General features: G+C 57.1%; 3 protein-coding genes across 3 annotated transcripts in view; 2 read left to right on the top strand and 1 right to left on the bottom strand.

Moving 5' to 3' along the window:
* Window positions 1–78: 78 nt before the first annotated feature.
* On the top strand, window positions 79–1,026 carry CCM_08020 (chitinase; the record flags this gene model as incomplete). The annotated part of the gene is made up of 1 exon (XM_006673159.1): window positions 79–1,026. The coding sequence occupies one exon, from the start codon at window positions 79–81 to the stop codon at window positions 1,024–1,026; it is 948 nt and encodes a 315-aa protein (XP_006673222.1).
* Window positions 1,027–1,503: 477 nt separating this feature from the next.
* Window positions 1,504–2,211, bottom strand: CCM_08019 (citrinin biosynthesis oxidoreductase CtnB; the record flags this gene model as incomplete). The annotated part of the gene is made up of 1 exon (XM_006673158.1): window positions 1,504–2,211. One exon carries the CDS (start codon window positions 2,209–2,211, stop codon window positions 1,504–1,506), a length of 708 nt encoding a protein of 235 aa, XP_006673221.1.
* A 1,225-nt stretch (window positions 2,212–3,436) lies between these two features.
* Window positions 3,437–14,542, top strand: part of CCM_08018 (polyketide synthase, putative) — a gene marked incomplete at both ends in the record, with an annotated part of 11,479 nt that continues 373 nt past the window's right edge. Inside the window, 3 exons of the mRNA XM_006673157.1 lie at window positions 3,437–3,634; window positions 3,692–3,836; window positions 3,927–14,512. Coding sequence (XP_006673220.1) covers window positions 3,437–3,634; window positions 3,692–3,836; window positions 3,927–14,512 — 10,929 coding nt within the window. The remainder of the gene's footprint in view (window positions 3,635–3,691; window positions 3,837–3,926; window positions 14,513–14,542) is intronic.

The raw sequence follows: 14,542 nt of genomic DNA, 5'->3' as shown, positions 1-14,542 counted from the left end.
ATATGTCAAAGCTCACGGTCTGTCCCTCTATGCCATCTCTAGTATCATCGCTTCATATTCACAGAAAAAAAAAAGACAATGAAGCTTTCTGTTCTTTCGCTCATCGCAGCCGGCGTGGCTTCGGTCATGGCGGGGTCATCCTCGGTCTGCCCCAGCGACAACACCCACGCCACTGGTGCGGCGCTCCAAAAGATCCTCGACTATAAAAAGGGGGACCACCAGATCATGGCGGGCTACTTCCGATCGTGGCGAGACACGGCGAGTGGCACGGGCAACAAGGTCTCGATGCTCGACCTGCCCGACTGTCTCGACATTGCCTTTGTCTTCCCCGAGGGCGACGAGACCGCCTCCTTTTGGACGACGCTCAAGGACACGTACGTGCCTGCGCTGCACGGCCGCGGCATAAAGGTCGTCCGGAGCGTGGGCATTGCGCAGCTCATCAACACCGCGTGGGACAACACGCCCGCCGGGTGGCAGGGCCTCGCGGACGCGCTCATGAAGACGGTCGACGACTACGGACTGGACGGGCTGGATATCGACGTTGAGCAGAGCCTGAATGCGAACCAGCTGAAGCAGGCCACGGGCGTCTTCAACGCGCTCGCCAAAAAGCTCGGCCCCAAGTCCGGCACGGGAAAGCTGCTCATTTTTGATACCAACATGGACGGCACCCAGCCTCTCTGGCGCAACGTGTACCCTACCATCAGCTACGTCCTGATCCAATCCTACGGTCGCAGCATCAGCGGCCTGCAAACCACCTACAACTCCTTCAAGAGCTACATCTCCAGCAAGCAGTACCTTATTGGGTTTTCGTTCTATGAGGAGAATGGGACCAACTGGGGAGACACGACCACGCCCATGACATCGAGCCGCGCCTGGCAGTATGCAAAGTGGCAGCCGTCCGGCGCCACCAAGGGCGGCATCTTCTCCTACGCTATTGACCGCGATGGAGTTGCTATTGGTGATAATACTCTGAAGACGACCGACTTTACTTGGACGCGCCAGTTGATTGGGGCAATGAACCCGTAAACCTCTCCAACATTGTAGGTCATTGGCCTTGTCTGAGATGTATTCAGAGTTATATCTAGTTAATTGAACATGATTCTGCGACAGGCGCAGACTTATTGCAGAGGCGGGTGATATTGACACGTATGTGTCTGTGACGATAGCAAGGCTGGGTACTGTAACGCAACCTGCTTGCACTAGGCTTTTTAAAGCTATGGTGTGCCATGCAGTTTGATATAGCTCAAATTATGGATTTTTTTGATACTTTATCTAGCTACAGAGGTTAACTGTTTGTGTCACGATTTAGTATTACTGTCGTCGCTGTGTATGGTGCTAGTATAAGTCGTTGGGTCACTACCAAAATAGCAAAGCTCAGGTTTCATTATTCTGAAAAGAAGGAGCAAATGATGGGACTAATTACCAGTGATACTAACTCGGCCTCGGCGTTTTTAACTCCATCTAAATAATTTCGTTACTCAACATTCATAAAAAAAGGACGACTCATTTTAGCGTGCCCTTCCGCCTATTCATCAATGCATCTATCCACTGCGAGACGAATTGCGTGTCCTTTGCGTTTCGGGGCATCTCATGGCCGCCTTCGTAAGCCAAGAATGTTGCGTTTGTTCCAATTTCCGACTTGGTGAGTTTCCTGCCATTGGCAGCCAGATGATCCAGCCGCCCTGTCGCATGCAGAGTCGGCGTTGTTAACCCGAGGATCGGTCGGCTATAATCGGTGTCGATGGACGGCGTACTTGCGCCCGAGTCCACATAGTCAAGAAGCACCGGGAGACGGACCTCGCCCGCGAAGACGCCAAACTCGTAGCCCACACACGGCAGCCCCATGATGCGCCGGCGCTGATCACGGAGCAAGAGGCCGAGACCCACCGCCGCGCCTTGCGAGAAGCCCAGGATGCCCACGATGTTGGGCGTGGACGACTCCAGGTCGTTTAGCAGGCGAATGCTTTCCTCGATGGCTTCATAGTGAGAAGCGTTCTTGGGAGAGGAACCACTCCCGAGCCAGGAGTAAAAGGGGGCCTCGTCTTCGAATATCGGCAGGATGTTGGGGCCGGCGTCGCATTCGTTGGGGGCGTCGACGAACAGGCATTCGAAGCGGCGCTCGAGATGACGAACGAGTGGCATACTCTGGATTTCAAAGATTTCTGCATTGGCACCGCGGCCGTGAAGGCAGAGGACAACTGGCTTGGACATTGCAGAGGGGATACTTTGGTGCGAGCTTCGTGTGGTGAGGATGATGAAGCTTGTTAGACGGACAAAAAGGACACACTAGAGCAATAAAGACAAGCACAAGCTTTTGAAAAACAAGCATAACGTAACCTTGACGTTCGTTTACAAAATGATGCTATGATTATGGTCAAGGGGAATAAGAACAGATCCACGCACGGCAAAATATTGCCGTCGGCGCCCATCAAGCTACGCCACTACCAAGATGATGAACAGCTAATTTCTGGACCATCCATGACGTGATTGACATGTGCCTTGGACTCGTCAGTACACAAGTGGCCGTATTTCGCCATGTATAAAGTTGCCTGCCGGACGGCCAAGGTGAAAAGATTTTATTCAGATCGCGTTCTTTCCCCATTGAGCATAGATGCCGACGAATGGGCGGCAGATGCAGTGTCAGACGGGTGCCTCTGCGCCCCATTGACCACTAATACAATGATCCAACAAGAAAAAACTCACGGAGATCGTCGACGTGGCTTGGCGCAGTCGACCATCGCGGGGCTGCCCGTTTCCCCTGCTTCCGACGACGAATCAGTGGTGCAGCTGAGGTGCGATCGGTCCACGGTGTCGATGTGATTGGTGCCGAGCCCCAAGCGTGGTGTTGCGTTCGGAGCCATGAATGTACGATTTGTGACACCGTTGCCGGTCTGCCGTCCGGAATTCGCATCAGCGCTAGTCGTCAGATGCATTTGCACGCCGCCCGGGACCGTCCATGCCATAAGGCCGCATACTGTCCAGCCGTTCTGGCCCGACTGTTGCTGCTTGGAATGGTGACATTGATTACCAAAAGAAGTAGCCGTTGCTTCTTGAAAGAAGCATTACTACAGTTTGCTTCAGCCGCAGAGGGTCCGTTGATCTAGTCGGTCGGTTCTTGCATCATTCTCATGGGTGATGATGTTGAATTCTGGCGCGGTGCCTCGATCGGGCTGCTGTGCGAGAAGCATGTGAATGAGTTACGTCTTATCTTGGAGAAGTGAGAGAGGCTGGGAGGAGCGACGGAACAGCTGAAGTTAAAGAATCGAGAACTAAAAAATTTAAAAAATCGACTGCGCTGAATATAAAGTCATTGGGGTAAGGGTATCGGCCGGGTAGATATCTATGCCCCTGCCTCACAAGCCACATCCGATTGAACCACAAAGCTATCAAACTTACCTTGTCCATCTTTATCTTTATCAACAACGTGGCAATCAGAATGAGCGGCATGGAGAAGTCGTCTGCTGTGCAGGACCCCAGTGTCATTGTGGGTGCCGCATGCCGCGTGCCTGGCGCGACAAACTTGCATGAGCTCTGGGACTTGCTGGATTCGAAACGAGATGTCCAAAGAAAGATGCCCTCAAATCGGTATAACGCCGATGCATTTTACCATCCCGACGGAGCGAATAAAGGCACTGTCAGTCTGCATCCTGGCAGGTTCAACCTAGTTGCACTTATACTGACATGAGCCAAGAGCAATGCCACGTTGGGATATTACCTTGAGCAGCCTCTGGACTACTTTGACGCCGCCTTTTTCAACATTTCCGGCAAAGAGGCCGAGGCCATGGACCCGCAGCAAAGACTGCTGCTTGAAGTGGTCTACGAGGCCCTTGAAAACGGTACGTAGTGATGCATCACACAGATAACAAGTGCTGCGAGCCGCTCCACTCCCGGAGTCCGGAAGGCACACGCTGACCCTGTCCCACTAGCCGGCCTCACCTTGGACGAGATCCGGGGCACCAAGACGGCCGTGTTCGCCGGCTCCTTTACATACGACTACCAGTCCATGACGAACCGCGACCTGGCCCAGTACCCCAAGTACACCGTCACCGGCACAGACGCCAATGCCATCCTGGCGAACCGCATCTCCTACGTCTTCGACCTGCACGGACCGAGCGTGCAGGTCGACACGGCCTGCTCCTCCTCGCTTACGGCGCTGCATCTCGCCGCGCAGAGCCTCCAGAGCGGCGAGTCGGACATGGCCATCATCTGCGGCACGGCGCTGCACTTTGACCCCACCATCTTCATCACCATGGCCGAGTTCGGCATGCTCTCGACCGACGGCCGCTGCCGCCACTTTGACGCCCGCGGCTCCGGCTATGTCCGCGGCGACGGCGTGTGCGCCGTGGTGCTCAAGCGGCAGCGTGCGGCCGAGCGCAACGGCGACCGCATCCGGGCCGTGATCCGAGGCACGGGCACAAACCACGACGGCATCAAAGAAGGCATGACACTGCCGAATCACAAGGCCCAGGCGCGCCTGGTTCAGGACGTCTACGCCCGTGCTGGCCTGGATCCGCGGGACACGGGCTTCTTCGAGGCCCACGGCACCGGCACGCAAGCCGGCGACCCGCGCGAGGCACTCTCCATCGGCGAGGTGTTTGCCGCGGGACGGGACGAGCCGCTGTACGTGGGCTCGATAAAGACAAATATTGGCCATCTGGAGGGGGCCTCTGGTTTGGCGGGTGTGATCAAGGCCATGCTGAGTGTCGAACGGGGCAAGATTCTGCCCAATATGCATTTCGAGACACCAAATCCCAACATTGACTTTGCAAAGCTGAAAATACAGGTGCCGACGGAAACTGTGGCTTGGAATCCTGAGAACGGAATTCGTCGTGCGAGTATCAACTCGTTTGGCTTTGGCGGCGCCAACGCTCACGTTGTGCTGGAAAACTACACAGATGTCCGACAACCCGTATCGCGAGATGCAGACCCCCAAATTACATCAACACGACCGTATCTGCTGCCTCTTTCTTCGCATTCCGAAAATGCCGGCAAGTTGCTGCAGCAGAAACTGGCCGACTACATGCACCAGAACCCCAAAACTCCCGTCCAGGATCTGGTGCATACGTACAGCACTCGACGCAGCCTCCATCGCTTTCGCTCATTTGCCATTGGTCGTGATTTGCCATCCATGCGCACCGGTACTACAACGCCGAGCCCTCTCGCCAGCTGGAAGCAGGCAGGCCCGGCGCCGCGGCTCGGCTTCGTCTTCACCGGCCAGGGCGCGCAGTGGTATGCCATGGGCCGGCAACTCATCGAAGAGAGCCCGTTCTTCAAAAGCGTTCTGCTCGAGTGCGAGGCTGCGCTACAGACACTGCCCGACGCGCCGCGCTGGTCCATCGTCGACGAGATGCTCCAGGCCGCGGACGAGTCGCGCCTGTCGCAGAGCGAGTTCTCGCAGCCGCTGTGCACGGCGCTGCAGATCGCGCTGGTCGACACGCTGCGGGCCTGGGGCGTCGCGCCGGCCGCCGTCATCGGCCACTCGTCGGGGGAGATCGCGGCGGCGTACGCGGCGGGCATCCTGAGCCGCCGCGACTCCATTGTCTGCGCCTACTACCGCGGGCTGTACATGTCCAAGGGCCGCCACGCCGGATCGATGATGGCCGTCGGCCTGACCGAGGCCGAGGCCGGGCTCGAGCTCGCTCCGTTTGCCGGCCGCGCGGGCATCGCGGCGGTCAACAGCCCCGCGAGCATCACGCTGAGCGGCGACACGGATGCCATTATGGAGATCAAGGCGCGGCTGGACGCCCGCAGGGTCTTTGCGCGGCTGCTGCAGGTCGAGCAGGCGTTTCACTCGCACCACATGCGGCCGCTGGCGCCGGGCTTCCAGCAAGCGCTGGCCGCGACTGCTGGGTTCGCGCCCAAGGATGCTCGTGTTCCCATGTTCTCGAGCGTCACGGGGCGGGACTCCAGTGCGAGGCGCATGGATGGCGTGTACTGGTCGGACAACATGACGGGGCGGGTGCGGTTCTCGGATGCTGTCGTCGGCATGGTGTTTGGCGAGGACGATCAGCTCGCCGTGGATGTCATGGTGGAAATCGGACCTCATCCTGCGCTCAAGGGACCTGTCAAGCAGACACTCAAGTCGCTAGGTATCGAGACGGACATTCCATATATTGGAGCCCTCGATAGGAAAGTGCCCGCGTACGAGAGCTTGCTGGCCTGCGCTGGTCAGCTCGTCTCTTTGGGGTACCCGGTGGACCTGGTTGCCGTCAACAGCGAGCACGTATCCGGCAGCGATGGCCGCATCACGACCGAGGTGCGAGGGACCCGTCTTGAAGACACACCGACGTATGCCTGGCATCACAAATCTTTCTGGTCCGAAACACGATGGAACAAAGAGTACAGGCAGCGCCCCTATCGCCACACCCTCCTGGGAGCGCCCGTGCCTGGCACCCCGTCCAGCAATCCTCGCTGGCGAAACTACATTCGTCTCTCGGAGCTGCCTTGGCTCAGAGACCACGCGATTGACGGCAGCGTGTTGTTTCCCGCTGCTGGCTACTTTACCCTGGCCATTGAGGCGCTCATACGCACGACTCCTTCCAAGGTCGGTGTCGACATTGTTTTGTCCAATGTGCGAATCAAGTCTGCGCTGGCGATTCCTGATACGGAGGCTGGTGTCGAAATCATGGTTGACCTTTTATTGGATGAAGACGCCAGTGAAGGTGAAGTCTCGTACCGATTTACAGTCTACTCCTTCACCGAGGGCGGCGCGACTGTCCAGAATTGTTCTGGCAGTATTGCTGCTGTTCCTTACCAGTCCAGCACGTCGGTGGCCACGTTCGAAGAGATGCAGCTTCAAATGCAGAGTCACACGCCCGCAGACAAGTTTTACAACCGCCTTCACGCCCTCGGCTTGCAGTATGGAAACTCTTTCAAGCTCGCCAATGGCGCGTTTGAAAGTGGCCAAGGGGCATGCGTCACCGAGCTCGACTTTGACCCCATCAGCGTCCGGACCGGAGACGCCGAGCTGGACCGCTGCATTCTACACCCAACCTTTCTAGACGCCAGCTTTCACGTCATTTTCTCTGCCCTGGAATCTAGACTTGGTCGCGCTCTCACGGATGCCTACGGTGCTACCTCGTGTGGATCGCTTCGCGTGTTGGCGCCCATGGTTCCGCGAGCCAAGGACACCAACACGCAGAAATACTGGGCAAATGCGAGTACAAGCATTCTCAACCCTCGCGTCAGCTCGAGCGATATCAATGTGTGTGCTGTGGGCTCTAGGGAGCCCCTTATCGAGATGTGCGACGTGCAATTTACTGCTCTTGGCTTGGGTGACCAAGGCCAGCCAGCCGATGCCTTCTTCCGCATGACATGGAAACCTGTCTTTAGCTTTTTGGGATCCAATGAGACTGAACCAGAAATCAGCGGTTTCGATGAGCTGATCGATTGCTACAAGCATCAATATCCTGGCAACAGCATTGTACACATCAGGGCGGACTCGGATGCTGCTGAACTGTCTGGCTCATATGATCTTGTAGTGATCGGGAAAGGAACCCCGTCCGACATTAGCGCTTACACAGGGCCAGAGAGCTTCGTCGTCACGGTAGACCCTCAGATGGTGTCGCAGAACCTGGAGCTCAAGTTCAGGCAAGGAGAACTGGCCATTTGGCAAGCTCCTGCTGCAAACGCAGTATCTTCGGCGCTCACTGTGCTTCTTTCGCTGTCTCCGTCACAAGAGTCTCTAAATGTCGTCAACTCTATCAAGAGGCGGTTACATGGGCTCGAGGTATCTACCACGACCCTTCCCGACCTGTGCGAGAGTATTCTTTCCGGAGGCAACATTCTTTCTTTGGTGGAACTAGACGACCCCAACTTCGGTCTCGACTCTCAACAGTCAAAAGGTTGGGACAAATTGCTTACCTTGCTGTCCTCTGCATCTGCCAATATTGTCTGGCTACAGAGTCGCGATGTCTTGGGCTCATCTATTCTGCGCCATGTGTCGAGAGTGGCGCGCGCTGAGAACCCTGGTCTTCAAATGACACTTATCACAGTACCAGGCAAATATGATACAACGCACGTTCAAGATGCGATCTACTACGCATTCAGAGCCTCTGCTGATGGCGAGGAGCTTGCCATCCGGGATGGGTGCCTATGGCTGCCTCGTATTGGAGCAGATGAAACCCTCAATACCCGGTACTCGCACAGCGACAGGCTTGAATTGTTTTCCAGCCAATACCTGCATCTTTCGCCCGATGTTTTCAGCCCATATTTACCAAGTGCAGGATTTGAAGCAAGTGATTCGCTGCGGCTTCTTCCTATTGCTGAGAATGAGATTGAAGTCGAGGTCAAGACCTCCATGCTGCTTTCGCGCGCCGACGCAATCACCTCGTGCATCGGCACAATCACGCTCGCAGGCTCTTGCTCCGGACTCCAAGTCGGGCAGCAAGTCCTCGTTGTAGCGGAAAACAAGGCTGCACATGCATCCAGACTGCGCGTCAAGGCGCACATGGCATTCGCGCTCGACGTAAAATCCCTCGCCCGCGCTCTGCCGATATCATCGCATTTGCTGCAGACCGCATACGCCATTTACGAGACTTCCAGGGTTCAAAGCAGCGACAAATGCCTCATCTACGACGCCTTCGCGCCGGCTGGTCAAGTGGCCATTTGTCTCCTCCAGTCTATTGGGGCCGCATTCGTTGCCGTTGTTCGACGAGAGTCCGACCGCACCCAACTTCTGGAACAATTCCAGTTGTCTGAAGATTCAATCGTCGTGGATGCTCAATTGAGGCTTCCTGAGACTGTCGCAGCTGTAGTATGTGCGAGGCCATGGCGACTGGCCCTGCACTGCTCCGAGGATGACATGAACAGCGGGAATCTGGACATATCTCAGGCTCATGCGATCAGCGTCGGCACAGCATCCCACGAGTCCTGTCTTGATCTGTCGTACAGAGAGCTCACCAGGGACCCATCTAGGTTGCGGGACCTCTTCCACCAGGGCTGGAAGGCTCTCGAGATATCAGGCTATTCCTTCACCAGCGCCACAGAGCTGTACAAGCTACCATATAGCCGAGCGACGGAAGGCATGCAAGCTTTAAAAACAAGTTCAAAATTACAGCAAGTATTGCTGTATGCGGATGACTCTCCTGTGAGGGTGAAGCGCTCCTTGGGCACAAACTCGACGCTCTTCGACGCGGACAAGACATATCTCCTGTCGGGTTCGTTTGGTGATGCCTGGTGGGTGTTGGCGCAATGGCTCTTCCGCAATGGTGCGCGCAGACTCAACGTGCTCGTCCACCCACAGTGCGCAGAGTTCCCGGAGCAGGCGATTACCTGGCTAAGACAGCGCGGCGTTGAGGTTGCACTTCATCCGATCGTCACATATGAAGGAAGTGGTGTTGACGAATGGTTGGAGTCGGTACGAGGAAAAGTCGGAGGCGTCATACAGGGTGCTCTACCTGCGAAGCCGCTTCCCTTGGGCCAAGTTGATGCCAAAACGCTTCATGCAACGGTGCAGCCGTTCTTGACTGCTCTCCAGACGATTCATGAGCGTACGATCCCACGTGCCCTGGACTTTTTTCTTTGCATATCGTCCATCGCCCCTATCGTTGGTGTTTCCTCTGAAGTCGCGTACTCTGTGGCGAATGGCTATCTCGACGACTTCGTCTCGTGGCGTCGCCAACACGGCTTTCCAGCGGCATCACTCAGCATCGGGCTCATTAACAACATTGATCTTTTCAGCGAAACGCGTTCCATCAAAGACGCCCTTGAAAATGCTGGCATCAACGCCTTGAACGAAGACCAGCTCTTCTTCCAGCTGGAGCAGGGCATTCTAGCACAGTATCCAGACGGCGAAGCGGACGGGACGTGCGACCACCACATTCTCAGCGGCGTCAGCTTCTCCTCGCGCGACGAGTTTTGGTCCTCCAAGCCCATGTTCCGCCGACTTTTCGAAGCTGCTTCCTCCTTGAGAGGATCATGCGACACAGCCAGAGACGTGCGCTCGGTGATGCGCGACGCAAAAACGCCCGAAGCGAAGCAAGCGGCGTTGGCCGACGCGTTTGTTGACAAGATTGCGGTGTCGCTCTCCATTGCCAGCGCAGACATCAACATCGGCCTGCCTCTGTCCTCGTACGGCATGGATTCCCTGGCGGCCGTGGACTTTCGGAAGTGGTTCTCGCAGGAGCTCGGCGTCAATCTCGCCTTGTTTGAGATTCTCGGGTCCGGCACTATTCGGGCCGTCATTGAGAGGGTCTGCCAGGTGTTTGCGACGCAGGAGAGCGAGAAGCCAAAGACAACTGAGCAAACCAAATACGTGACCAAAGACAAAGAGGCGCCCTCGGATCTGGCCTCGGAGTTGCTGTTGCCGGCGTCTCGGCCAAGGCATATTCCTCTTTCTTCATTTCAGACGCGGCAGTGGTTCATGGACACTGTGATGGAGCAGGATGGGGCGCTCACCTGCGGCTGGACTCTTTCCATCCAAGGTGAGCCGAATCTTGAAGCGGTCAATGCAGCATTCCATGAGGTTGCTCGCCGCAATGAAATCTTCCGAACTCGCTACTTTGAGGGCGATGACATGGTTGAGCAAGAGGTCATCGCCTCGGTGCCCGCCAATGTGGAGTATGTCGACATCTCCGGTGTGCCAGGCGCAGACGACACGGCAGTTCAAGACCAGGTGTACAATCTCATCGGCCAGCCTATGGACCTGGAGAAGGGCGAGGTGTATCGATCTCGCCTCGTGAAGCTCGCGCATGAGCGCTATGCCTGGATCTTCGCTACTCACCACATCACCGTGGACGGCGCCAGTCGGCAGTCCTTCATGGAGCAAATCGTGGCTTGCTACGATGACGCCCGGACAGGTTCCCGCTCGGAGACGTCGGCGCCCAGTCTCTCATACATTGACTTTACGCTCTGGCACGAGGGATACCTGCAGTCGGACCAGGTGCAGGTAGACCTGGCGTGGTGGAAGAGTCGTCTGGCCGACGCACCCCGCGCTGGCAAGCTTTTACCCTTTGCGCAGCGCGAGGCTCGTGGCGAAAAGGCCAGCCATCAGAGACGAGTTATTCGCTCCAAGATTGACACGGCCACGTTGAAGAGAATGAAGCGCATCTGCAGTAGTGTCAGCGTCACGCCGTTTCATTTTGTCCTCGCCGCGCTCCGGGCCTTGCTGTTCCGGTACACGGCCGAGGAGGAGTGCACGCTGCTGGTAATTAACGGCGAGCGTCCTCATCCCGCATTCGAAGGCATCATTGGGTTCTTTGTCAACATCATCCCGCTTCTCTGGAAGGGATGCTTTGATGACTCGTTTGAGTCGCTTCTGACGGAAGCCAAGGCCTTGACCATGGAGTCAATGGCTCACTCCCAGGCGCCGTTCGATGCCATTGTGGACGCGTTAGATCTGGGCCACACTCCTGCCCACTTTCCTCTGGGCCAGATTGCGCTGAACTACCAAATGTACACCAAGTCGCCCAACTACACCTCGGTAGACTTTGAGATTCGAGATGTGCACGTCACCGATGTCCCCACGGCCTGTGAACTTCAGTTCGAGGTGTTGGAAGATCCGAAGACGGGTCTTGGTTTCACTCTAGACTATGATTCCCATCTTTACGGCGCCACTGACATGAACCGTTTCTTGGAGAACTTCATGACGTTTATTGGCAGCGCCGTGCGTGATTTCAGGCAGCCGGTGGAAGAGCTGGAGATGTGTGGCCCCAAGGAGCTTCAGTTCCTCCGAGAGGTTTGCTGGGTGGAGGAGGTCAGCTCGGCTGACTGGATGGGCCAGTCGCCTATGGAACGCTGGTCGGACATTGTTCGCCAACAGCCATTGTCCACTGCCATTCAGACTTCAGAGGGCCAGTCCATCACATTCACCGAGCTGAACGAGAGGGCGACGTGTATTGCACGCTTGCTCCAAGTATCTGGTGCACAATCTGGCGATAGGGTTGGCGTGCTATCCCACCCCTCCATCGATGTCATGGCCTCCATGCTGGCCGTTGCTCTTCTGCGATGCGTCTACGTTCCGCTGGATCCCAGCGCTGCACAAGGAAGACTAGAATACATGGTCGACAATACGAGTGCGCCACTTGTACTCCATGGGCCGGAGCTGTATTCACTCGTGGCAAGTCTGCGCGGCTCTGTGCAGGCGCAATTCATTGCCATGGCTGCCGCGACTGCGAGCGACGGTGCTGCCATTACTGTGCCTCTGAACCAGAATCCCGATGATGTTTGCTATATTGTGTTCACCTCGGGAAGCACGGGCAAGCCCAAGGGCGTCATGGTGACATTCGAAAACACAGAGGCCATGCTCTGCGGTCGCCAGCAGATTCACTGTCTAGGGGACACAGATATCTTCCTGCAGCAGTCGTCCACATCCTTTGATATTTCCATGGCACAGACATGGGGATCGCTGACCTCGGGCGCCACAATGGCGCTCGCGACCAAGGAGGCGAGACAAGACGTCGACGAGCTCGCTGGCTTCATTCGCGATGCTGGCGCCACCATGGTGTACATGACACCCACCCAGCTTGCCATGGTCCTGGAGAACTGCTCCGACATTTTGAAGCAGTGTCGCACGCTACGAGCCATCTCGCTTATCGGGGAGCATCTGCCACCGCGTCTTGTCGCAGCCGTGTACGATCTCGGCCTGCCGTCGCTGACCGTCTTCAACGAATACGGGCCATCGGAGAGCACGTCGCAGAATACGCTGTACAAGGTGCCGTACCCCTCGCCGAGCCAGACGACCGTAGACATTGGCCGGCCCATTCCGAACAGCAGTACATATGTTCTCAACTCACGCGGCCGGCCAGTGCCCGTCGGTGTCTCGGGCGAGCTGTGTGTCGGCGGGCCGCAGGTCAGTCTGGGCTACCTCGGGCGCTCCAGCGACGCCTTCCTGTCCAACCGCTTTGTGGCCGGCGCGTTTCGGGAAAGGGGCTGGGACCGGCTGTACCGCACAGGCGACATGGCGCGGTTCCGACGGAACGGCAACATTGACCTGCAGGGTCGCATCTCGGGCGATAAACAGGTCAAGCTGCGGGGCCATCGCATTGATCTGGAGGAGATTGAGGCCGAGATTCGACGTGTCGCTGCGCAAGACGCAATCGCGAGCTCTCTGACGGGCGCTATCGTGCTTGCGCGGACCCTGGGCCAGTCTGCCTCGGCAGACATGACGGATGATCGACAGCTGGTTGCTTTCCTGACCACCAGATCCGAACTGCATAGAGTTGACAGCCAAGCAATTGCGTCCAAGCTTCATGTTGAACTCAGCAAGACCCTGAACAAGTACATGATCCCTGCCTGCTACCAACCCATGACAGCATTTCCGATGACTGTCAGCGGTAAGATTGACCGAGTTGGCCTGAACAGCATGACCTTGGACCCTGTCTTCCACATGGAGACTGTTCACGCGCAGACGCAACAACAAGAACAAGCCGACAAAGTTGAAGCGTCCGGGCCACTCGACACCATCAAGAGTCTCTTTTCCGACATTCTCAAGCTGCCCAGCCAAAAGGTCGTCCAGGATACGGACAACTTCTTCGAACTCGGTGGCCAAAGCGTGCTCGCTCTTCGTCTGCAGAAGGCGCTGAAGAAGGAGCTGGCTGTCAAGGTCAAGTTGGTTGACATTTTCCGGAATCCGACGCCCTCCGGTCTCGCCAAGAAACTTGGCCTCGATTCTGCAACAGACGGGTCGGCTGCAGCTCTTCCAGTCAAGGTCGAGGTAAACTGGGACTCGGAAATCGCACTCCCGAATGATGCTCGATACCTGCCCAACGCCGCCGTCGAGGCCAAGGAGCAGCGGAACGGGTCTTCAGCAAAGAGAATTCTCATCTTGGGAGCTGATGGATACATTGGGTACTATCTGCTCAAGTTCTTACTTGCCCTTCATCGCGACGCCAAAGTCTACCTCTTGGGCCTGGGTGACCGGTTCAACCTGGGCGATCTCTTCTCTGCCTTTACCGAGCACCAAATATTTGACGACAGAGTCACCCAGACGGATCTGCTCACGCGAACCGAGATTGTCCAGGGCGCACTAGGCAAGCCAAAGTTTGGTCTTTCCAGCGATGCGTTTGCCAAGCTCGGCCGCAGCGTCGATTCCATCTACCACACGGGCGGCTTCGTCTCCCTCCTGGCGACCTACAACGAGCTGCGCCCCCGCAACGTGCAGAGCGTGCTGGACATGATTGAGCTCGCGTCGCACGGCGGCGCGCCGACAGCGCTGCACTACATTTCCACCTGGAGCATCGTCCACGTGCAGACCTGGCGCGGCACGTCCCTGTCCGGCGACGGCGTCGTGTGGCGCGACGAGCAGAGCGTGGCGTCGTTCCGGCCGCCCGCCACAAACGACCACGGCTACTTCAAGACGCGCTGGGTGTCGGAGATGCTCCTGGAGGAGGCGGGCCGGCGCGGCTTCCCCGTGGTCATCTACCGCTGCCCGGCCCATACGGCGCCGCCGGCCGCGCGGTGCGTGACGCCCGCCGACAACTTCACCGTCAACATGTGCGTGCGCATGGCCGAGACGGGGCTGGTGCTGCGCACGCCGACGCGCCCAGACGGGCTGGAGAGCGACATGGGCATGGTCCCGATCGACTACTTGGCCGACACGCTG

Source organism: Cordyceps militaris, assembly GCF_000225605.1.
Source record: "Cordyceps militaris CM01 unplaced genomic scaffold CCM_S00006, whole genome shotgun sequence".
NCBI lineage: Eukaryota > Fungi > Ascomycota > Sordariomycetes > Hypocreales > Cordycipitaceae > Cordyceps > Cordyceps militaris.
The sequence above is the reverse complement of the archived record's forward strand: the minus strand, read 5'-3'. Positions and strand labels throughout refer to the sequence as shown.